Raw genomic sequence first — 23,586 nt, forward strand, 5'->3', positions numbered from 1 at the left:
AGATATTGGTTTGTATATAGATATTGGATCTGGGATTTCACTGGAATTAGGAACTGCCCTATGAGGAAATTAACTCTATATAAGTGCAGACTGGCATCTTCTCTGCAACTTCCTGTCTGTCTTAGGGAGTTTCCTAGAACACTAACAGGTTAAGAGACTTGCTCAGGTCTTTATATGGATCCCTGTTGAATTTCCTCTTATTAGAATCAGACCAACTTGGTTGTAGTAGACAAAAGAAAAGGCAGAACGCTTCCAAAGTCCTTAACCCTTTCATTCCGGCTGTGTGGCCTTAAGGAAGTCATTTAACTTGCCTCAATTCTATTCCATTCCATTCTATTCTCAGATGCTAGTCTAAGCATCCCTTTCCATTTGTGAGACTCTTCTAAGAGAGTTTTCCTGTTATCTTAGTTTATCTCACAAGAGCTTTGTGAAGTCGAGCCGCATATTTCTATTACCATTTATTCGAAACCCGAGGAAACTGAGCTAAGTGATTTACTGAAGGGGAGACACAATTAGTTAATGGGAGATCTGGGACAAGAACCTGGTCGTTTAACTCCCAGGCCTGGGTTCCTGGGGCAAGTACTGTACCTATATATATTCAGGAGATTTGGATTTAGGGAGCGTTTAGTGGGAGCGCACATCCTTCCCACCACAAGCCTGCCAGGGTCTCCACTGGCATGGGCCAGTGCTCTCAGGCCACAGTGAAGCTCTTGGTACCTGGGGAAGTCAGGTTTCCGCCTCCTGACCTTGTTCTATGCCGAAGGGAGGAGAAACTTAGCTAAGAGAAACCTTGGCTCAGGTAGCCCAGCTCCTTTTCCAGGGCAGAGTCCCTTGCTTTGCTGCCGACGCCCACAGGGTGGGAGCGCTTTAAGGAAATCGGTGGCAGAGAACCTTGGGTAGAAAAGGGAAGGCGGCGAGGTAGTGTCAGAGCCTAGAAAAGCACTGGAGACAGCGGGGAGTGGGAGCAATCTGTGCTAGAGATAGCTAAGGAAAGCAAGAGGGAAGGCCAAAGAGGGAAGAGGTGGTCCCAGGAAGGTCTAGGCTCCTCCTCCTCCTCCGCTCCGCCTCTCCTCCAGTGTGGAGGTAAAGGCACGTGGCCCTGAGCTGAGGGTCTGCGCAGGAACCAGCTGCACCCCGAGAACTCCCGGAATTGCTTCCAGCTCGGAAGCCTAGGACGCAGTGCCAAGGACAGGGCAGGCCTCCAGGTAGTCTCAGCCAAATGCTCGGAGGCAGAGACTGAGTCGCAGGGAAGTGGGTCTCTTCCCCACGGACGCTCCTGGGGGCTGGGCCCCTGGTTTCATGTCTCCTTCTAGACCCCTCCCTCGCGGTTCCCCGCGGGGTTTCCCAGCGTGGCGGGAGGAGGTGTGGCCCTAATCTGCCCGCCCCCCACCCCTCGAGGAGTCACGCCCCAGCCAGCCGGAGGTTTTCTCTGAAAGTGAAAGGAGGGGGAAGGGGGTGGGGCTCCTTCAGGAATTGCCCCGCCCCCGCGAAGCCCCGCCCCCCGGGGCGACCGGAGCTGTGGGCGCCCAGCGTCCCCAGTCCCCGCGGCGCCGCGGGCTGGTGGGCTCCGCTTCTGTTGCTCTGCCCGGGACATGACACTCCCCGGTGGCCCGACGGGCATGGCGCAGCCGGGGGACCCCGGGCACGGCAGCCCTGCGCTGGCTCGGGCCCCGCGGCGAAGCGTCGGGGAGCTGCGCCTGCTCTTCGAGGCTCGGTGCGCTGCGGCGGCGGCGGCGGCGGCAGCTGGGGCCCCTCGGGCTCCCCGGGGCAAGCGGCGCGGGGGACGAGTCCCTAACGGGCTGCCCCACCCGGCCCCTGCCCCGGCCCCAGCCCCTGCCCCGGCCCCAGCCCCGGCCCCGGTCCCGGTGATGATCCCCCAGCTAACTGTGACCGCTGAGGAGCCGGACGGGACTCCATCTAGTCCCGGACCACCGGAGTCAGAGGGCGGCTGGCTCAACACCGCGGGCTCCACGCACCTGCAACAGCCCCGCCGCCTCTCCACGTCGTCGGTCTCCTCTACCGGCTCCTCATCGCTGCCCGAGGACTCCGAGGATGATCTGCTGAGCGACAGCGAGAGCCGGAGCCGAGGCAACGTGCAGCTAGAACAGAGCGAAGAAGTGGGCCAGGTACCGGGGGGAGCGGGGACAGGGACCGGGGCGGGGCAGGGTCGAGCTTGGGGGCGGGGCAGGGCAGGAAGAGGGATAGTGTTGGGGGCTGTGCCCTCGGGACACAACACCTCCAAGGCAGGTGTCTAGCAGGGAAATCCCTCCTGAATATCGGATGGGAGAAGAGGAAGCCAAGTACCAGGGAGACCCCACACCAGGGTTTGGGCTGCATTGGAAGGTGTATCTCCAGACCGCCTCCCCTCTGTCCCTGTCTCACTCCCGGCGCCGTCTGCTGCCCATATGCCTCAGAACGCCTGTTGGTAGAACTAGGAGAGAATTAGATATGAGATCCTCCACCCGAGAGTGGGCGGGCCAGCCTGGGCGAACTGGTCCCTCTGGGTTTTGAGGAAGGACCCTAGCCCCCCGAGATGGGTACAGTGACATTTTGTCCCAGAAACTTCGTCCAGAGATAGGCCACCCTAATAGCCACTCAACTCTGGGATGGAGTATCTGAAGAATGAAGGGGGTGGTCAGCGGCCCTTGCCCTAAGTTTGTTTCTCCTTAATGTGGCTGTAAGTTCCAGGGAAGAAGAAGCTGGATTTGGAAGTATATCCTCAGCACCTAACCCAGGGCCTCGCACACAGTAGGCATTTAATAAATGTTTATTGCATTGAATTGAATGATGGAGAAGCGTGACATAACTCTCTACTGGTACTGGCTCTCAGAGGAAGGGTGTCCAGGGTATTGGAAGAGACTCACTGGTCCTTTTCTGGCACAGGAACTCTTAGAATGGAGGGTGCTGCCACCCCCATCCCAGGGCGTCGACTTTCCCATCCTCCTCAGTTGCTACGGTTTCTCTCTCCCGAGTGGGTGTGGAGTGGCTCTCCTGGCTCCTGTCTCAGAGCTGTTGCCGTCTGCTCTGGGCTCCCGGCAGGCAGTTTATTCCCTGATGTAGGAACAAGGGACCATTTGGGCTGGGGGAAGACTTGCACCCCCTTTGCCTTCCCCTCAAGTCCAGGCCTGAGGCTCGACTTGTTAGAGCCTACCTATGATTCAAAACCCTGTCTCGATGGGGAGGAGGTGGGTGTTATTCTTCAAGGAGGTAAATTGAGGCGGAGAACCTATCTCTTGCCCCTTCTGCTTTGACTGGAGGCTTACGGAAATGGGAAAAGTCCGGAATCAGAGCTGTTCCCTTTCCTGCCACTTCTAGAAACACTTTCGACCCCTCCCCACATCAAGTTTCTCTTTTCTTTAGGGTCAGTGTGTCTAGGGGTTTGACCATACTTGAGCTTCTGCCCCTATCCTGCTCTCTTGGACAGCCCGCCTCCTCCATGGGTTTGTGCGCGTGTGTGCATGCTTGAGGCTGCACATAAGCGTGTGGAACCCAAATGGAGAGCAATCCTGTCCCTTTCTCTTTTGGACCAAAGCACCTTAAAATAGGCGCCCACGTATCCTAACTGAGACCAGAATGAGGGAGCTATTCCAGCTTTGAGCTTACATAAGAGCCCCGGGGAGTGGAGGTGGGGAGGGGGTGGGGGGAAGAAGAGGAGTAGGGAAGTGGGGGGGGGCACTCGAGACCTTGGGAGGAGGGAGAGATAAGGATTCTTCAGTTCAAAGTAGATTGCTTTTTTTGGACCTGGGCTTTCTGGCTCCTCTGGCTCAAGGGGCTCCTGGCCTACCCAAGAGTGGGGGGACCACTTTCTTTGGCCTCTTGGAAGCAAGAAGACAAGAACAGAGCCAAGGGATAGGACGGGGATAAGAATGATGGGTTGCAAGAAGCAGAGGAGTACCTGCTCCATCCATGGAAATCTTATGCTTAAGACACTCCCGGGTCCTGTTTCTGACTTTGCTGCAAACTTGGTGTACGTAGTTGGACAAGTCACGTATTCGCTCCGTGACTCAATTCCCCGCCATCTAGAGCTAAAAATACCTGTCTCCTGGGAATTTTGAGGGGGTTAATGACAAAAGAAGGAATAAAAGTCTTTATAGAAGGACGCGCGCGCTCGCGAAGACGGGCGCGTGCACACACACACACACACACACACACACACACACACACACACACACTCTCCCTTTCCCAAGGTGTGCCTGCGCACAAGACGTGTTGCTCTAGGGACAGAGGTAGAGCCAAAGGCCTGGGAAGCTCTCCTGCCGACCAGTCCGAATGGGAAACTAGGAGCCCTAAGCGTGTGGGTACACGATCCCGGAATGGGGCGATGAGGCTCCTGAGCCCCTTCCCTCCTAGGCCTTAGCCTCGCCTCATCTCCCTTTTCCATTCCCATTCCCCTCCCCCTGCTCGAAAGGCAGTAGCAGCAGCAGCTCGGGGGCGGCCGCTCTGCCATTCAAACCTGACAGCTGAGAGGCAGGCGGGGGCGCTGCCCGTGGGTGCTCGAGGTGTGAGGAGGGTCTGGCGGGGGCAGCCACTCGCTTTTCCCCCTCACTTGCCTCTCTGGCCTCGAGGATCAGATACGAGCTGGCTGCTGGGGTGGCGTGGGAAGTGAGGAAGCCAGAGAGACCTGGCCTCGCGATGGGGAGGGGGCTGGCTGCGCTAGGCTCGGGGCTCGCAGCCTCGGGTCAGGTGCACACTGGGAGACACTCGGAAAGTCTGGGTATGGTGCTGGGTCTTGGCAGCCTTGGGGCTGCCCTCCCCAGCCTCTTCCCATCCCCCAGCTTAGCCGTGGGCCTCCCCGAAGGCAAACAGCGGCGGCGGGAGATAAGCGAGCTGGGGACTGTTGACCAAGCTGCCTGGGGGACGGGGGAGGGACGCAGGCGGACTTTGCCTCCCGGCCTTAGAGAGGTGAGGCCTTGCTCCTGCCCCTGCCTGACTAGAAGCTGAGGGATCCCTTCTGGCTTTTCTTACACCTCGCTTTACCCCGACGACACTGAGCTTGGCTCAACATCACCCTGGCCACAGGCAGGAAGCCGCCCGGGGAGGATGCACCTGCCGGGGGAAGGGGCCGGATGCGCTTGGAGGCGGGGCCTCCAGGTTCGCCCCGGCTTCCCCCCCCTTAACCCCCCCCCCCAGCAGAAGGGCCCAGGCTTCCCTGTTGACTCTAGCCCAGTTTTGGTTGGGCTCCCAACACAGCTGTACCTGCCCAACCTGGTCTAGACTTGAGCTGGCTACTGGCCAATGCACTAGGCTCTGATTCAGGCAGAGGTTACCAACGACAGTCATCTCAGGTCCCCACCCCTTCCTTGTCCGACTTGGGCTGGGCCAGGAAACTACTTTCAGGAGGGCGGAGAGCTGACGAAGGCTTTCACAGGAACAGGGGTGTAGGTGTGCTTCCTTGGGTATCTGTGCCAGCCAAGAACTGTATCCCTACACCCAAGGCCTGGGAGCCAAGCGACCTGGAAGTTGGGCATCTCTGACCTTTCAATACAATCTGGCTTGAGCCTAAAGGGAGGGTCCCCAGTCTGGAGTCCAAAGCCAGCCTCCAGCGAGTTAGGACTGACACTTGGGGGTCTTTTCCAAGTGCCTGGCCAAGGTCAGGGCATCCATAAGTGGCAGAGTCGCCACTCGAACTCAGGCCTTCTATTCCTAATCTTACAAACAATCCATCTCCTCGTGGAGTCTCCAGCTGGAACCTCTCCTTGCATCCCTCCTTAGTCAGAGGATAAACAGTCATATCAGGATACTTCAAACATTTAGAAGTTCCTCTATTTAATCTGGGAGATCCTTGTTCTGTCCTGGGTTGGGGGGAAGCACAGAGCTTGTGAACTGGCAGTGGATAGAGCACCAGGCCTAGATTCAGGAGGACCTGGGTTCATTTTTGGCCTTGGACACTTCTTAACTTTTCCACCCTAAGAAAGTCGCTTAACCCTGCGATCTTGTCTTAGAACTGGTACTAAGATGGAAGGCAAGGGTTAAAAGAAAGAAGAAGCAGCAGCCTCAGAGGGCTTTCCAGGCTCAAAAATATCTCCCATGTTTCTTCCTCCCGCTCCCCTTTTAGGAAGGAAACTCCCTCTATAAATACCGAAAGCAATCTGGGGCATTAAAAGGTTAAGTGACTTGCCCAAGGTCACATTCCTTTTTGGTGTTGTGACTGGACTATAAAATCCTGGCCTTTCATACTCCATTCCAGGCTTTCTAGCCTCCAGGCCACCCTGGCTCTCCACACTTTCCCCTTTTCCCATCAATTAGAGATTCATTTAGAGAGTCCACAAGCTCCTTTTTTTTTTTCCTAATGCAAATACCCTCCAGGGAGAGTTAGGTCTGTGAAATGTGAATTACTTGATCTGATTAGGCAAATTGCTTTCTTCTTACCTGTGGGAATGGAGATTTTGATTTGATGGCGCAGTGGAAGGGCAGGTAATTTTAGAGAGAGGGGGACAGCAGAGGGGAGGAGGCCTGGCTGGCCAATAAAGTCAGCCAAGAGAAACTTAGTGGGAGGGGACCGTGAGACAAACTGCACCCATTTTGCTGGGTGGGGGGAGGGAAAGGGAACCTGCAGTCACCTCCTTTTGTGTCTGAAAATTCTCTCCAGGCAAAAGTGCAATACCTGACCCACATAACTGAGGGAACACTTAGAAGGGGTTCGTTTATCTGATGGCAACGGGGTTAACCTAACTGGGCTTTTTCTTGCGGTCTCTCCTTTGATCCCCACCTTAAGCCTGTAAAATAGGTAAGGCAGATGTGTTTGTTAACCCCATTTTTGCAGGTGAGGAAATCAAAGTAGTCTCCGAGAGACTGACTTGTGTCCAAGGTCACAGACTAGCAAATTAGAAGAATGTGGAGTAGAAGCTGGTTCTTAGGATCATGAATTTAGAGAAAGACTGACTTCAGAGGCAATGTTCCAGCCCACTCATTTTACTGAAGTGGAAACTCCGAGGCCCAAAAAGGATAAGAGATTTTGCCCAAGGGCACACAGGTTGCAAGGGAGCTTGGAAACTCGGCTCCTTTGAACCTAAAGCTTGTATGCTTTCCTTATGGTTCACCATGATTCCCACTGATTTCTATATAGTTTTTGTTTGTTTTTTAAACCCTTACCTTCAGGTTTGGATTCCTAGGCAGGAGTGGTAAGAGCTAGGCAATTAGATTTGTCCAGGGTCATACAGTTAGGAAGTGTCTGAGGTCAAATTTGAACCCAGAACCGCCTGTCTCCAGCCCGGGCTCTCTAAACAAAGGCCTTTTTATATTTGCTCTGGAGGTGATAAGCAGCCTCTGGAGCTTACTGAGTAGAGGCTGGGGGTTGTGACTTGGGCTTTAAGAAAATCTGGTGGCTCCATGGAGAGAGGATGAACTGAAGTGAGGAGAGGTTTGTAGACGATACAGCAACCAGAAGGCTATTTCAATAGCTCAGGCCTCATGAAGCAGGGTGGTGGTAGTATGAAGAGAGAAGGGATTGTATTGGAGAGGCGTTGCAAAGGCAAAATCATCCAAGCATCAGTCAGCGGAGGATGATGCCTAGGTTGCTAAGTCACTGGGCTGCTAGTCTCCAGGAATCTAGCCCTCTGTGCCCAAAAGCCTATTGAACTACTCCTTCCACCCACACCAGCCCTGGAGTAGTCATTCACCAGAACATTTCAGCATGTTTTCTATGATTTCTCATGTATAATTGCTATCGTATTGGAGAGAATTCAGAACTCAAAAAAAAAATCTTTAATACGGGTTAAAAGCAAATTCTGTTAGATAGATATATTCTTTTAGATAAGGCAGATTCCCCAGCCAGTAGATTGATTGTCCATCTCCCTTTGGGCTCAGAGCAGTATTTGAAAGAACTCAGAGCTGATTACTAATACCACAGGATTATTTGCCAAGATTCCCACAGGGAATGAACAGAGCTTCCTCCCCTCAACTCCCCACCCCAGATTTTATTTCCCACTTCCCAAAAGGGAAAAATCATGGGCTTTAGAGCTGGATGCATCCGTAAGCAATTTCTCGTCCAACTCCATTATTTTTCAGATAAAGAAACTGAGGCTAAGAGGAGCTTTTAAGTGCTTTACCTTTGGTCATACAGGTAGCAAATGGTAGTGATTCCAAATAATAGCATTTTAAGATTTATAAAGCACCTGACATAACAATCATCTCATTTGATCCTTTCAGCATCCAGGTAAGCTTTATTGTTATTTATTGTTATCCTCATTTCACAAATGAGTAAACCGAGGCCATGCAGCTAATATCGGGAGTGGGGTTTGAACTCAGTTCTCTCTGGGCTGCCAACCCAGCACCCCTTCCGAACCCCCAGGTTGCTGTTAAGCACAGCGCTCACATCTCATTTTCCTGCCTTAGGCTCAGTGCTCTGAGGAAATGAAAGGGAGGTCTCCCACTCAAAAAAACAAAAACAGAAATTCCCAAATATCCCCGGGTTAAGGGACTGCCCCAAGCTGAGGGCCTCTTTTAAAAAGAGGAGAGAACACGGGGACACATCATTCACCTCCGCCGAGCTCTACTTTTCCAGTGAAACCGCCCTACTTGCTGTTGCTTGTAAATGACATGCCATCTCCCCTTTCCCTGTCTTTGCTCTGTCTGCACCCCTTCCGGGAATGCACTCCTTCGTCTCTGCCTCTCAGAATCTTCCTTCAAAGTTTCCTTCAAAGGTGAGCTCAAGCGCCACCACCTGCATGAAAACTTTTCTAATCCCCCCAATTTCTAGCGTCCCCTCAATGACTTTGTATATATGTGCCCAGGCACACACACATGTTTATGTGATGTTACATCGCAGCTCTAGATGATTAAATAAGATAATTACGCAAATCTTAAGCTCTCTATCAATGCTCTAAGCCATTATCAGTGCTCCAGGCAACCCTCTAGGTTGTAGAGACGGATGATGACTCCGATCTGAGTCCTGGAAGGAAATTCCTCCTACAAAGATGAAATCACAGATCTGTCATATAGAATGTGTGTGTGTTTGCATATCTATCTCCATATGTATATGCTATTGCCTTATTGCTCCCTTTCCCCTATTCTCTCCCCCTGGAAGGCAGGAGCTATTTTTGTCTGTTCAGTCTTAGTGCTTAGCCCGGGGCCTGACACCGTAGAAGCTTAATAAATGCTTGGCGATTCATCCAAATCGTTTAGTAAGTTCTTTGAATGAGATAGTTCACCACGTGCTGGGAACGTGCTTAAGGTGACGCTTTCTAAATGCCGCAGGGGAACCAGGACCCTCTCTTTTTATGGACAGAGACGGTGCAGAGGTGCTGGGGGTGGAGTGGGAAAGGAGGCTGATGCCGAGGGAAGGGCGAGGTGAATGGATGGGGGGGGGCGGGGAGTGGAAAGGACGAGTGGAACTGGCCTGACTACGTCAGACTACATCCCTTTCCTTAATTTTTCTCAACCCTTGGGACTGCCCCACCCCCGATCTCAATCCCATCCAGGTTGGGAGCCACAATATGGGTAGGTTGGGGAGTTTTGTGTCGGTTACTGCCCTACCGTCCCTAGCTATGCGGCGGGGCTCCAGTGCCGACTCCTGCGGTCAGATAAGAGGGAAGGCCTTTGGCCCGATGCTGAAGTGGAAGAGAAGACGGCATGAGAGTAGGACCCAGGGCCCACGGTGTAGTTGGGCCGCTGTACCGCCTTCCTCCTAAGCGTCCTCCCCTCCGCCCCCGTCTCTAAAGCTATGTAGAGTGAGACCTTCTGTCCCCGTGACCCGCCCCTAACGTGAGAGCTCACGGGACTGAAGCCCAAGGGGAGGGGCCGTGAGACTTGGCATTTGAGCGTGTGAAGCTGAGTGCCCCTCCCAGGACACTAGGGTTCACCAACCGCCATTCCTGCCCCCCTTGTCTTTCTACCTCAGAGAAACCATTGGCAAAAGATCCGAACCATGGTGAACCTGCCGGTTATCAGCCCTTTCAAAAAGCGTTACGCCTGGGTGCAGCTGGCGGGGCACACAGGTGAGGAGCTCAGATGGGCCAGACGTCGGCGCTGGGTACATAAGGGCACTGTCCCCCACCTGGGTCAGGAAAAGGAGAACGTCCGCCATCGAACTGGGTGCTGGAGGAGGGAATGGGGAAAGTTACAGTCCTCTGGGGCTCCTCCTTGCTGGGCCAGGGGGGCCGACCAGTGTCCCTCTCGCTCCTCAGGAAGTTTCAAGGCTGCAGGGACAAACGGGATCATCCTGAAGCGCTCTTCAGAGCCCGAGCGCAGCTGCTTGGCGCGTCTGATGGGTGACGCGCTTCGAGGCTGTGTGCCCACCTTCCATGGCGTAGTGGAGCGCGACGGCGAAAGTTACCTGCAGCTTCAGGACCTGCTGGCCGGCTTCGACGGGCCCTGCGTGCTTGATTGCAAGATGGGAGTCAGGTGAGCCCCCAGGAGGGAAAGAAAAAGGCTGGGGTGGGGGGTATTCCTTCGCCAAAGTCCTCACCCCACAGTCTCTTGTCCGTCGCCTCATGGCACCTTTACGCAGGACTTATCTGGAAGAAGAACTGACCAAAGCGCGAGAGAGGCCCAAGCTTCGCAAGGATATGTACAAGAAGATGGTAGCTGTGGACCCCTCCGCCCCGACAGATGAGGAACACGCGCAGCGCGCGGTTACCAAGCCGCGCTACATGCAATGGCGCGAGGGTATCAGTTCCAGCACCACGCTGGGCTTCCGCATCGAGGGCATCAAGGTGAGCCCCTTGCAGCCGCGTCGCCGGGCATTCCGGCTGGGTCTGAAGAAGAAGCTTCAGCGCTTCTTAGTGGCCTCTCAGCCCCCGGCCCCTCCCCAGCCTGAGCCATTCAGCTCTTTCCCTTCTGTCAATGCTGAGCCCCCTCCCTAGCCTTTCTCTGCCCATTTTCTTTAGAAAGCCGATGGCTCCTGCAGCACAGATTTCAAGACGACGCGAAGTCGGGACCAGGTGATTCGGGTCTTCGCGGAGTTTGTAGAAGAGGATGCCGAGGTGTTGGTGAGAGCTGGGAGTTGGGGTGGGAACGGAGAGGTCTAGGATCTGGAGTCTCCGGTTACGACATGGAGTAGACCCTGGGCTCTCCCCCTTTCTCCCTTCTTTTCAACTCTGCCCCTTGTTGTCCCTCTCTCCAGAGGAAATACCTGAACCGACTGCAACAGATCAAAGAAACTCTAGGCGTGTCAGAGTTCTTCCGGAGACACGAGGTGAGAAGCATCCCGGGGAGGGCGAGCTGGGCCGGGGCTTGGCAGGAAGCGCGGTCTGGTACCCTAGTGGCCAATGAGTATACTCCATTTCAGGTCATCGGCAGCTCCCTTCTCTTCGTGCACGACCAGAGCCGTCGCACAGGCGTGTGGCTCATCGACTTCGGGAAGACTACGCAGCTGCCTGATGGCCAGACCCTGGACCACAGGCGGCCCTGGGAAGAAGGCAACCGAGAGGATGGATACCTCCTGGGGCTGGACAATCTCATCAGCATCCTGGCGGGCCTGGCTGAGAGATGAGGCTGGTCCCGTCCCATCCCAGAATTCCTCGGGCCGCCCCCCCATGGACCTTGGGCTGCTGCTGCTGCTGCCCGCTGGTCTTGCATGCACAGGACTTAAGGAATCCAGGCTTGCAATCCCGAGGATTCCAAGATAGACCTTGCAGTACTCCCGGCCTCCACTGGGAGGGGGCCTGCAGATTGACTGACGGTCAGGAGTGTACATATGCCAGAGCTGCAGCCCTCCTAAAGAGGAATGACACTAATGGGCAGGAAGGAGCAAGAGTTTCTTTCCTCCTCCTTACCCCGTCCATCCCAGAGCGAGAGGGACTGCCGCCGATCCCTTGAGTATGGGGAGAGGGGAGGAAGGGAGCCGATTTGGGAGTTTCACAACTGAAATATTTCTGGCCTTTCAACACTATAGAGGAGGGGGGAGAGGGTGCGCCTCTCTCCTTCCCTTCCGCCTCCAATAAAACTCTCTGATGCAGGGCCCTGTCTCTTTGCCCCACCCCCCTCCTGTAGAATCCAAGAAGTTAGGATTGGAAAGGAAACTTGGCTGTTATCAAGCCCTAACCCAACCGGCAGTCTGGTGTAGTGCAAAGACTCATGGCATTGGAGATTGGGTCCAATCCTGTCTCACATACTGACTGGCTGTGTGACTCTGGGCAAATTGCTTAACTTCTCTGGGCTTCAGGTTCCCCATCTTTAAACTGAGGGGGAGGGGCCAGGTAGGACTCTGGAAACCTCTGAGGTTCCATGGAACATAATCTATGATCCTGTCCCCCCTTTCTCTCCCAACCAGCAGTCCTGACTGTCCAAGCCCAGAAGCAAGGGTGAATCCGCCTTGGAAGGAGGAAAAAGATGGTGAGGTCTAAAGTCAGCCTGAAGCAGCCAGATGGGGACAGAAACTGTAGGGCCAGCTGTACACCCCGACTTGTGGTTCCTGGCCCAGCCGCCTGGGCACTGGGGCTGAACTGAGAAATTGACTTTACCAAACCTTCTGACACAACCACCTAGAGTCTTGGGAACAGCTTTTATTCTGGAGCGCCACAGGTACAAGTTCAGTGGGCAGAGTCGGCAAAGGTAGAGGAACCCCCAGTTTGGAGTCTCAGGCCTGCCACAGCTTTAGGAAACTGCTGGCCACAGGCCATCTGAGGGAGGTGTGAGCTCCAGGGAAGGAGTGGGACACTCCATGCTGAGCTGACTGGAGAGGGTGCTGCCTTAGGATGGGCGAGGGCCCTCGGCGTCAGCCTGAGAGACTCCCCCTGTGTCCCCCAGCTCCCACCCTGGCAAGCAGCACAACCCATCGGAGGTGTGGTGGCGGTGAGTGAGAGGCAGGAGGGAACTGGGGTTCGCAGGGCCAGGATAGCTAGGAAAGGTTGGGGAGGGGCTGGGGGAGGAAGTGCCACTCTCTTCAATGCCCGAATCTTCACCCTCAGCCCCTGGGGAGGCCCAGGACCCATAGGTGGGATTCCATAGACTCTGCCACTTGTCCAGCAGCTGGAGTCCCCGAGGCTTACGGGGCTTAGAGCCAAGAGGGAGGCAGAGTCCAGGGGAGCTCACTCCCCAAGTCTCAAGATTGTCAGCCCGAAGCTCCTGAGGCTGGGGAGTGTCGGTGCCCCTGGGGGCTGGCAGGGGGTGTGAGAGGCCACTCCCCAGTACGGAGGCCCCCTCCTCCTCCAGGGCTGCTCCTAGGTCCACTGGCAGAGGTGTGGTCAGCACATCAGGGTCCTGGAACATGAGGGGACGGTTGTGCTTTTACTGGTTTGGAGAAGTTTGGTTCTGAGAAAGGGGAGATGTTACTCCGGGATGGGAGGGGAGCTCTTAGACTTCCCTTTTTTCATAACTTCCATTATATGAGACCTCCTTTCAGAGAGGCCTCACGGTGTGGTAGAAAGGGCATTCCTTAGCTCTGGAACCAAGGAACTTGGGTTCCAATCGTACCTGTGTGACAGGCAAGTCCCCTGACCTGCTTGGGGCTTGGTTTTCTGATTTGCAAAATGAGGGGGTCAGCCTGCATTTTTCGGAGGTGCCCTCACACTCCTCAGCTGTCTCGGGGTTACCTCGAATCTCAGAGCGTAAACAGTGTGAAGCTGCTCTAGGCCATCGCACCTGGGTACAGTACTGGAGCCGTTCCAGGATGCTGGCAAAGTCAGGCCGGTGGTCAGGCTGATGTTGCCAGCACTGGGTCATGATCCGGTAGCTGAAGGGAAGCGTTTGTCACTTGGGCGATGCCCGTGCTAAGTGCCCCTCTCCCTGGGCATCGTCCTCCTGACAGCAGCCCCTGCTACTCACACAGGCCCCGGGCAGCTCCGAGGCGGGTCCATCCTGCCTCCTCCAGTGACAAAGTCCAGCACCTCCTGGTTGGTGCGCCCAGGGTAAGGCATGTAGCCCAGGGAAAAGATCTCCCACAACAGCACCCCGAAAGACCTGCGCCACAGCCAGGAATCAGCCTGAAAGCCCCTGGGCACCTATTGGACGGCGGCCCCCAGCCCCAGCACTAGGCAGGGCTCCCTTGAGATAAGCCTCCCCAAGAAGCAAAGGAGAGAGGCAGCCCAGAATGCTGCCCGAAAGGACGCCTTTACCAGGAGTCCGTCTTGGAGGTGAATATGCCCTCCAGGAAAGCCTCAGGGGGCATCCACTTGACAGGTAGCATGGCTCGGCCTCCCTTTCGGTAATAACTTGCTCTATAAAAAGGAGGCAGGAAATTGGTGCCAACACCTCCCCCACGGAACACGCGATCCTCTCCGCTCCTGCTGTGCAACCACTTTCCCTCCTTTAGGCATCATCCAACTCCCCTCACCGGTAGATGTCCCGAGCCATTCCGAAGTCCCCAATCTTAGCCACTCGGCCAGGCCCACTGCAGGTCAGGAGGCAGTTCCGGGCTGCAATGTCCCTGTAGAGCCGGTGCCTCAGTTCCCAGGAAAGGAGGTGCCTGATAGATATCCCCAACCCCTCTGCCCATCCTGGGCCCCCGGGCCAAAGACTTCTTGTCCCTCCCTCCCAGACGTCCCCTTCCTCTGTTTCTGGCTTTCTCCGCCTGGGGTATATACATAGGCTCCGTGCCTGGGACTCCCGAGTCAGTATTCCCTCTCTCTACTCCCCCCAACCTGTGGATGAAGTGATTTTCTTCCAGGTAGTGGCAGCCACGGGCCACATCCCGGGCAAGGTGAAGTAGATCTTGCGTGGTCAGGGGGGAAGGCTGACCCTGGGGACCAAGGGAGAACGGAGGGTCACTCCATCTGAGGATCCAAAGCCGAGAGAGCTGGGTATTTGGGATGGGGCCAAAGCTAGGTCAGATTAATTGTCTGGGATGGGGAATCTGGCATCTCCATGTGGGAGCAAGTGGGTAGGAAGGGGATGCCCCAGGAGAAGATCCCAGGCTCACCAGGTAAGGCCGACTGTGTCTCAGGAAGCTCTTCATGTCCCCACCAGCCATTAGCTCCAGCAGGATGAGTCGAGGTGTAGCCCGAAGGCTAAGCCCAACACATTTCACAATGTTCTGGTGGCTGAACTTACTGAGGGCACACACCAGAGACCACACAACACAACCAGACACAAAAATACACAAGTCACTCACAGAGATTGGAGGCTCCAACACGGGTACCCGTACATTCCAGTACACAATATTCAAGGTGCTAGAGAAGGTGCAGTGAGGGACCCCCAGATACTGGAAATGGGCCCATGGACTCTAGGGGTGTCTTTGCCTCCTCTTAGGTCTTCTTCTCTCATCAGGCATCCAATCCCCCCCCCCCCCCCCCAAGCCCTAAGGGATACCTGATGATGAGAGCTTCCATCAGGAAATCCATTTCATCCTGTTGGGAGCAGAGTTCAGGGAGGGTCTAAGGAGAAAGTGAAAGAGGAAAGAGATTAGATGAAGGAGAGACACCATCATTCCATGCTCTTCCTAGGCAAAGATAAGGACCACATCAACTGAGGGAGACCCTAGAAGCCATGTATAGGAAGGCCCTCCCTCTCTCCAGCATTGTCGTCATGATCGAATGCTACAATATTTATAACGTGCTTAGCGACAGTGCCTAGCACATAGTAGGCATTTAATAAATGCTTATTTCAAGCCCTTCTTTATTGTGTGGTGGAACGAGGCAGACACTGGCTATGTGGCCCTAGGCCAGCCTAGGCTTTAGTTTCTTGAACCCCAAAATGAGAGTATTGGCCTTGATGGCTTCTGACATTCCAACTCTAGATCTATAATCTTATGAACATCCTGAAATCTAGATTGGATTTCATCTCACCTTGATAGCCACTTGAAGTGGGGTGGAGTCCCCAGCAATGCCTAGCACCAAGCCCTCATACACCTCACCAAAGGCACCGTGTCCCAGAGCTCTGTAGGAAGACAAGTCAGGATCAGAGGAAAGGCCAGGAGTCTGGGGAGAATCCCAAACGATTGATAATTGCATAGAAGGAACAAGAACCTGCATTTAATTTATTCATACAGATATTTCCTGAGCACCTACTGTATGCCCAGCTGGGTGGACCTGGAGTAGCCAGCTCTCAATGGGCCCCTGAAACCTTTCCTTTCTGTGAAACCCAAACCCTGGAAAACCAGTCCCATCTGTCAAGGAACAAGAGTAGGGGAGGGTTTGGCGAGGGAAAGGGTGCCTGGGTATTGGGCTGGGATAGTACCTGCCTTACAAGGAGAGCTCTGAGGAGTCTCACCTGAGCAGAGTGATATTGCCTCTAGGAACCTCAAGAAGCCCTGGTGGGAGGGGCAAGGGCAGGGGTGGACAAAGGCCAACCTGGCAGTAGTTGGGGTTGGGGGCAGTTCTGATGGCGGAGGTTCGAAGTTTGCTGAGGGAGAACTCGGTGCCTGGCAGCCTTGTCCCCCACAAGCCCCACCACTTCTGCTGGTGTGCTGTGGAGGGCAAGTGTGGGTTTATTCATGCCATACATACTCCCAAAACATCTCCCAGGCTCTTCCCTCCTCCACCAAGAGCACCACCTCCTCCTGGAACCCGTTACCTGCTGGGGGGGCCCTGCCAGCCTCGGGGGTTGTCTCCCCGGGCTCTTTTTTGCTTTCTCATTTAGCCCCTGATGGAATCTTATGTGGCCTGCCCAAGAGGTGCTCCTTACCTACTATTAGACCGCCACAGATCAAGAGGAGGCTCAGGGTTGAGGCCACCACCACCACCAGGGTCAGGACCAGAGGGCTCAGAGGAGTGGGCAATTCTGTAAAGAGAAGCCCAATTATGGCTAGATTCCCTAACTATGTCTTTATGAAAAACACCCCAGACAGGAAGAGTTCCTCTCCCAGGTGACTGAACTTAAATGCTTGGGCTTTAGTTTCCTAAAGTATAAAATGAGAGGGTTGGCCTCGACAGCTTCAGATATTCCTTCCAACTCTAAATCTATGATCTTATGAATATCCTGAATCTAGATTAGATTCCTCCTCACCTTGATAGCCACCTAAAGTGAGGTAGAGTCCCCAGCAAGGCTATTCAAGGTTAGGTACCCTTATAGCAAAACTAGCCATTTCTAGGGGACAATTGGCATAAATTGTTCCCTGGAGGGGCAGCTCGATGGCTCAGCTGATTGAGAGCCAGGTCCAGAAACAGGAGATCCTGGGTCCAAATTTGACCACTTCCTAGCTGTGTGACCCTGGACAAGTCACTTAACCAAAGCCCTTACCACACTTCTGCTTTGGAACTAATACACAGTATTGATTCTAATGTGGAAGGTAAGGGTTAAAAAAAAAGTGTTCCTTAGGAGAAAAGGTTAAGGGAGGTGGGGAACATGGCAGAGCTCCTTGGACACCATAAGACCACTGTGAATCAAGGCAGGGCTGGGTTAGAGAAGAGCTTCCCTGACAAGTCTGAGGGGTAGAATAAGGCTGCCATCTGATAGCTTCCAGTTTTTAACTAGTTTTTCATGGCAACTAGGTTCTAAGCATGCTAGTTCCTGTGTTGCTTGAAGGACTGAAAGTGTTATCAGCACTCTTCTTCAAAATGTTGACAACTTGGAACAGCTGGGTAGCAGGCATAAAGCACAAGGTCTGAAATCTGGGTTTGAATCTGACCACAGACACTTCCTAGCTATGTGACCCTGGGCAAGTCACTTAACCCTGACTGCACCTAGTCCTTGCTGCTCTTCTGTCTTAGAACTGATACTGACAGCAAGTAAAGGTTTAAAACATTTTTTCAACTTGGAGACACAGTCCTAGTCACTGCCATAGCTCTGGTTCTGGCCTGCCTAATCATTAGTGGACTGTGCCTCATCCCAGCTGGAAGGAGACCATGAGGAAGTGCAGCTTGGCTGTCCACCTTTCCTGACCCTAGCCCTCCCCTCCCTCAGACTCGGTGTGCTCTGGTCGGAAGGCGTGGGAGGAGCCCTGGGGCTCTGAGGGGAGGCAGGCAGGGAGGGGGAATGGTGGTACCTGTGCAGGTATTATCTCCAGCCAACATGGTGCCTTCTGGGCACATGCAAACAGTCTCTCCGAGCTCAGCCTTCCAATGACATTCTTTCAAAGGACAGTGGCTGCAGTTGAGGTGAAGCCGGATATCGACCTCCCCGTGGTTCTCTGTGACTGCGGAGCACCAGAACAAGAAATGTCAGAGTAAGATGGAGTTTAGGGGGGCGGGGAAGAGTCCAGGAAAGCCCCGGCACCAGGCAGGGGGAAGCCTTTCCAGTTGGGAGACTCCAGCGCCTGGAGGGAAGAGTCAGGCTTCCAGCCAAGTTGCAGGTAGAGTAAGGAGTCATCGGAACCGTCCGGGGAAGGGGCAGCCCTTCCGGCCCCGGCCGCAGTTAACAAACAGCGCACATAGCTACCGGTGAGTCACTGCGCAGATCAGATCAGAAGAGATCTCGCTCCCAAGATTTCTGATGGGGGAACAGTGCGGCATAAGGGCTACGAGCATGGAACCTGAAGTCAGTCAAAGCCGTCTTAGATGCAGACCCAATGCGTGACCCTGCACAAGTCACTTAAGTGTCTTTGTAAAATGGGGATAATAGGATTTCTCTCAAAGGTACAGTTCCTGTGATCATCAAATGAGATGCTATCCGTGCCGTACAAATGCATGCAGCTGTTGTTATTACATTGAACATGCAAAGGACTTCAAAGAAGATGAAGCCTAATGGTTAGGACTGTGAGGAGAGCAGAGCCTTTTACCAGCCAAAGGGTGCAGGTAGAGCTCACTGCTGGGATGTACAAAGGAAACGCCATCTTCCCCGTCTGTCCAGAGGTCATCCGTCTCTGAAGCATCGCCTCCTGGGAAGAGAGACGGAAAGAAATACTTTCAGTTTGTAAGAACCTTAGATAACACACAGATGAGGATACTCGGACCAACTGAGTCGAAGTGACATTGATTGGCATCATCCCACAGCTGGAATTCCAGCCCGGGTCATTTGCAAATCCGCTGTTTTCCAAGCACTGCGGTGGGACTTGGTCTGTCTCCTAGGCCTGGGCCCATTCAATGTAGCGCCGATCGGGAGAGGGAGTCCTCCAGTATTAGGCAACCGAGAACTGAGGGGTTTCTAGAGGAGGGTATGGAGAGTGCTGCAACAATCCCACAGCATCCGCGGGGTATGAAGGGAGAAAGTAAGTCACACTGGCCTCAACGCCCACGTTTTCAGAAAGGTTTGTGAAACGAAGGATTCTCGGCGCCTCTGAAATCACCGTCGACATGTTCAGCATGCCTCTCTCGTGCCACTAAAGGAGGGGCCCCCTCTTACCGGGCTGACTCGATCAGAGGTAGCCTGATTTCAGAGGTGCCCAGAAAAATCCCGTCACATTCAAATGAACGTCTGGGGTTGGGCTAAAGATAAAGCCAAAGACGCTGGAGGGAGTCTATTCGGCTAGAAGATCCCAGAGCAGGCTTCTTAAAGGGAAAGTGGGGGGAAAGCGAAGAGCTTACAAGCTCAAGGCAACACTTTTCTGTTTGGTTGCCGTCTCCTCCTCTCACCCTGAAGCCCTAAAATCACTAAGCAGCTCCCGATGCCTGTAATAGTGCACTCCATTCTCGATTCCACAAATCAGAGTCATGCTCGGGGTCCCCGAGGATAGGGCGCGCTACCACTTTATCCCCACTCAGGACTCAAGGAGACCTCTTTCCGTGTCAGCTCCGCTGGAGAGTCACCTACCCCGGTAGCCTCCACCGCCGCCTCCCGCGGTGCAGGGTCCGCCTCCGCCCCCAAAGCCACCAGTCGGGGCCCAGTGGAGCGCAGCCCAAGCTCCGGGGCAGCCTTGGCCGCCCTCCGCTCCCTCCAATAGCGAGCGACCGCCCTGGGCCGAGGGGGCACCAGATTTCCATCCGCCTCCTCCACCTGTAAGACGGACAAGAGCCCTGAGGACCGATGCCATTGTCGGCGCAGGCCAGTCATTTAGGGCCTCCGCGCCCTCTCACCTGCAGCCCCGCCCCTCCCGCCAGTCCCCGGCGCCGAGGTCCGGTTCTCTAGTTTCTCCCAGCTTTGCCCCAGTGGGCCTCTCTGGCGTCTCCTCAGGTAGGCTCGGCCCCCGCCGCCCGCAGCCACCAGCAAAGGTTCCAGTTCCCCAGACCGCATCTGCCGGGAAGGGCATGGCCTCAATCAAGGGCTCGTTTCCCAAGAACTCTTCTTTGCGTGGGTGAATGAAAGCCCTGGGGTCCCCGGGATAGGGACAGGAGCTAGGAAGAAGGATCCGGGGGCGGCAGGGGGAGGGCCTGGGACCTACCCGGAAGACGTAGGAGGCGCCCCCACCGCCCCCGCCCCCTCCAGCCCAGCGCCTGGGACCTAGGGAGCCAGGGGTTCCAGTCGCCTTCTCCTCCTTCTCCTCAGTTGTGGAAGACGCCCCGAGGCAAACATCTTGGCTCTCCCGGGTCCTCTGCCGGCACAGAGTGGGACAGGCCAGGGAAGGAACAGACAGTGGGTTCCGACAGCTCTCCGTTTCCTAGTCCCGCTTCCTAAAGAGTCCAACCCGCCTCCACTCCCCCCACCCGCCCCCTTCCCATAGCCTTCGTTGCTCACTCCGGGACAGGCATCCCCTCCCTGCTGCCCCACCAGGATGTAGAGCAGCTCCCCTTGGCGCAGAGTGAAGATAGCCGAGACGAAGATCCCGTGGGCCCGGGAGTTGTGGTTCTTGGCGCCCTTGCCGCCAGCGGCCCCGTAGGCAGAGATCCTGGGGAAAGGCAGCCTTGACTCCTTAGTCGTCCCTGGTCAAGGCTTAGGCGCCCCGGGAGAGTTAGGGGTCAGGTTCAGTGCCCAAGCCGGTGACTTCAGCGGAATGTATTTGTTCACTAGACGGACGTGTCTCCATCTCCTCAAAGGTGAGTTTTGCTTTCTTTAATGTATTTTTTTTAATTATTATTTTAGAAGGAAGCAGGGTGTGCGGAGCAGGGAGGAGAAGCTGGCCAAGTTGGGCCAGGGTTCTCTGGGATGGCTTTTCTAGCCAAAGATCATAGGCTTGGTGGGTCTCTAACGACCCCGAGGGCTCTCAACAGGGCAGAATTCATCCTCCTTTTATTAATCCTTTCATCACTTTCTAACTGCAGCTGGGGCAGGCCCCTGACTAGTCTGGGCTAGTGTGAATCCCTCTAATCCTCTGCCCGCTCCTCCTCCGGCCCAGGCACTCACAGATAGCGGGCGAGGGCTGGGGCCTTCCAGAGCTGCACTCCTCGTAGGGAACCCTCTGCTACCACCGTCACCGCCACGCTGCTGCCCGCGTACGCCCCGTCGCATTGCGCCTGCGTCGGGCCGTGCCTCCCGCTAGCTCCGCAGGTAGAGAACACCCACCGCCCCTCTAGCCCTGGGAGCAGGGAGGGAAGGGAAGGAAAGGGAAGGGAATGGAAAGAGGATCACTGGAGGGGGTCAGGACCTCTCGGTTTCTCATCTCCCACCCACGTCCTGTCCGCAGCTCCTGGCTCACGTCTAGAAAGACTGGCAAGAGCGAGCCCTACGTGACTTGTTGGGGCCCCCAGGAGTTTGTGAGACCCGGTGGGGGGAAGGTTTGAAGTGTGTGGGCTTGAGGTCAGGATTTCGGGGCTGGGAGACAGGGAGAAGAGCTGTGAAGTTTGGGAGGGAAGAGCCTCACCGGAAAGGCCATGGGAAGCGGCTGGCTCCTGGCTGCCACTCTGGGAGAGGAGACCAATCCTCTCGAGTCTGGGGACGGGAGGCGGCAGAGGTGGAGGTGGCAGGAAAGGGACGGGAGACTCGGAGCTCGAGGAGCAGAGAATGGCACCTGCAGAAGACATCCAGAGAGCAGCGCGAGGGGTGGGGCGAGGATTAGAAAGGTGTGGCAACTGGGTTTAGTCTGAGCTTCAGCCCTGCTACTAACAGCAAGGAAAAGAGCCTCAATTTCCTGGGCTGCAAAGATGCTTGACCTTTTTTGGTCACAAACCTTCTGGCAATCTGTTGAGGCCTGTGGATGGCCTTTCAGCATGGAACACAAAGGGTTGTAAAGAAAATCAATTATATTGAAATAAAGATGTAAATTTTCCCCCTGTCAGGTTAGCTGGACCCCTTGAAATCTATCCATGGGTTTGTAGATCCCAGGTTAAGAACCCCTGGTCTAAGCGATCTCTATGGTTCCTTCTGGCTCCCAAATGCTCTAATCCCTGTGATTCTTCAGTATTGGCGGTGGGCAGGTAAAGCAGGGGATCCCTTAGTTTTGATCCCTCAAAAGCTGCTTCGTAATCCTGGGTTAAAGAGCTGTCTACCTTCAAATCGAGGTGGGGAGTCGGGAGATAGAGATCCTCTACTGGGCAAGGAAATAAGGGGGCTTAGGGGTCAGAAAGCTCTCTGGAGAACCTTCTGGGCCCATTGTCAGAACCACAGAGGCCCTCACTACTGGCACACAGAAATCCCTATCTGCATGGCCCCCTCCTCACCTCTCACTTCCCTTCCCTTCTCCTGAGTGCTTGACCGTGCTGTTGCTCCCGATGAGCAGAATCCAGAGCTCTGAGATGTGTTGTTCCTGTTTCCCCATCAGCTTAATGACCTACTGGGCCCGGCCCCTTCCTTCCCAATCCTCAGCTCCCATTTGCATCATTCTCCCCATGACCCCCCCCATTAACACCCCCCCCCAGCCCGAATCTCCCCTGTTTCACGGGATCTCCGATCTAATGAGAGGACCAGAGCCAGGCATGTCCCTGATCTCCTGGGACTTGGATCCAAATGCACAACTCAGGAAGGGACCCCCCTGAAGAGCAGAGACACCACAGGAAAAGTGGAGGGGTCATCTGGGCCCCGCTACCCGTCCCGGTACTATAGGACGCCCTATTGTGGACCTGGGGAGGTGCAAGAGGTTCCTGGGTCCTTCCAAATGCCCTGCCGAATCTCTCCCACCCCTACAGGTTGCAGGGTAGGACCTTCTGGGCTTGCCCCCCCCCATACCTACTCCCCAATTGCCCGGTCCAGTCCCAACCTCCTTCAGGTTGGGCGAGGCTGGGTGGAGCCCCTCAGGTGCTGAATTACAAGCCGGCCGGTGGCGATGGCGCTTACCCCCAGAGCTAAGCCACAACAGAAGCTGGACCAGGCCTTCCATCACCCCGCCTGTCCCCGCCAGTCAGGTGCGGGCTTGGACTCCGGAGCAGCAGTGCCGGACTGTCAGACAGCCCGAGGCTTATAGGAGTGTCCGGCCGCCCCAGGGCACCTCAGGGTCCTAGAGCCCGCCCCAGCCACACCCGTCTCAGACTCGAGGCCCGAGCAGCTAAGGAAGCAGGGAAGTGGAGGGGGCCCAGAGCGTCTACTCCATGGTCCTACGTATAACTCCGTAGATATACGAGAAACTACCGAATTTCACTTTTGAACAAAAAGCACCTGGACGGGTCTTTGGAGACCTCGTTTGGGGCACTTGCGAGTGAGAAGATTGAGCAAACAGCAACTGATAACCCGCCCCGGTTAAGTGAGGGTACTAGGGAGCTACGGGAGGAAATTCAGAGGTAGAGCAGTCGGACGACAGAGTCTGTCCCTTTCTCAGCCCCATTGACAGTAAAGGTCGGGTGTGCTGTCAGGTGTGGTCCTAACAGGGATTGCCTGGGAAAGATGGAGCGGCGGTTTTCCCATGTCCTCGGAGAGTGTCTTCAACGGGATTATCCTATCCAGTCTTTGGATTAGGGGTTGATGGGTCCCAGCACTGACACTGCATCCTACATCCTCCTACCGAAGACACCCACATCACCGTTCCACGCGGCGCACCGCCTCTGCCCCATAAACCCTTTGGCTCAAGTTCACTTCCTGTACAGGGATTTG

General features: G+C 55.1%; 2 protein-coding genes across 3 annotated transcripts; one reads left to right on the top strand and one right to left on the bottom strand.

Moving 5' to 3' along the window:
• Nucleotides 1-1,490: 1,490 nt before the first annotated feature.
• Nucleotides 1,491-11,898, top strand: ITPKA (inositol-trisphosphate 3-kinase A). Of its 2 annotated transcripts, XM_056810294.1 has the most exons (8): nucleotides 1,491-2,126; nucleotides 8,616-8,642; nucleotides 9,839-9,935; nucleotides 10,125-10,341; nucleotides 10,448-10,652; nucleotides 10,827-10,928; nucleotides 11,063-11,134; nucleotides 11,228-11,898. In XM_056810294.1, exons 1-8 carry the CDS (start codon nucleotides 1,593-1,595, stop codon nucleotides 11,429-11,431), a joined length of 1,458 nt encoding a protein of 485 aa, XP_056666272.1. In that variant the 5' UTR covers nucleotides 1,491-1,592; the 3' UTR covers nucleotides 11,432-11,898. The 2 variants fall into 2 exon arrangements, with proteins under 2 accessions (XP_056666272.1, XP_001371025.1); XM_001370988.4 differs by lacking the exon at nucleotides 8,616-8,642.
• Nucleotides 11,899-12,423: 525 nt separating this feature from the next.
• On the bottom strand, nucleotides 12,424-22,954 carry LTK (leukocyte receptor tyrosine kinase). Its single transcript, XM_007480080.2, has 20 exons — nucleotides 22,837-22,954; nucleotides 21,428-21,574; nucleotides 20,971-21,142; nucleotides 20,365-20,515; nucleotides 20,072-20,221; nucleotides 19,767-19,923; nucleotides 19,504-19,686; nucleotides 18,533-18,631; nucleotides 17,801-17,950; nucleotides 16,501-16,596; nucleotides 16,087-16,282; nucleotides 15,663-15,753; nucleotides 15,187-15,251; nucleotides 14,798-14,927; nucleotides 14,520-14,617; nucleotides 14,213-14,305; nucleotides 13,995-14,096; nucleotides 13,705-13,839; nucleotides 13,522-13,612; nucleotides 12,424-13,140 (listed from the first exon to the last, which is right to left on the bottom strand). Exons 1-20 carry the CDS (start codon nucleotides 22,877-22,879, stop codon nucleotides 12,631-12,633), a joined length of 2,859 nt encoding a protein of 952 aa, XP_007480142.2. The 5' UTR covers nucleotides 22,880-22,954; the 3' UTR covers nucleotides 12,424-12,630.
• Between the last annotated feature and the right edge of the window lie 632 nt (nucleotides 22,955-23,586).

Source organism: Monodelphis domestica, chromosome 1, assembly GCF_027887165.1.
Source record: "Monodelphis domestica isolate mMonDom1 chromosome 1, mMonDom1.pri, whole genome shotgun sequence".
Classification (NCBI taxonomy): domain Eukaryota; kingdom Metazoa; phylum Chordata; class Mammalia; order Didelphimorphia; family Didelphidae; genus Monodelphis; species Monodelphis domestica.

Bases quoted from the DNA above. Each gene is read 5' to 3' on its own strand.
- LTK (XM_007480080.2), bottom strand. From the start codon at position 22,879: ATGGAAGGCCTGGTCCAGCTTCTGTTGTGGCTTAGCTCTGGGG. The intron at 16,597-17,800 runs GTACCACCATTC...TTCTCTTTACAG, and splicing joins TGGAGATAATACCTGCACAG to AATTGCCCACTCCTCTGAGC. The intron at 15,252-15,662 runs GTGAGATGAAAT...CTTTCTCCTTAG, and splicing joins CACTTCAAGTGGCTATCAAG to ACCCTCCCTGAACTCTGCTC.
- ITPKA (XM_056810294.1), top strand. From the start codon at position 1,593: ATGACACTCCCCGGTGGCCCGACGGGCATGGCGCAGCCGGGGGACCCC. The intron at 9,936-10,124 runs GTGAGGAGCTCA...CTCGCTCCTCAG, and splicing joins GCAGCTGGCGGGGCACACAG to GAAGTTTCAAGGCTGCAGGG. The intron at 10,342-10,447 runs GTGAGCCCCCAG...ACCTTTACGCAG, and splicing joins GATTGCAAGATGGGAGTCAG to GACTTATCTGGAAGAAGAAC.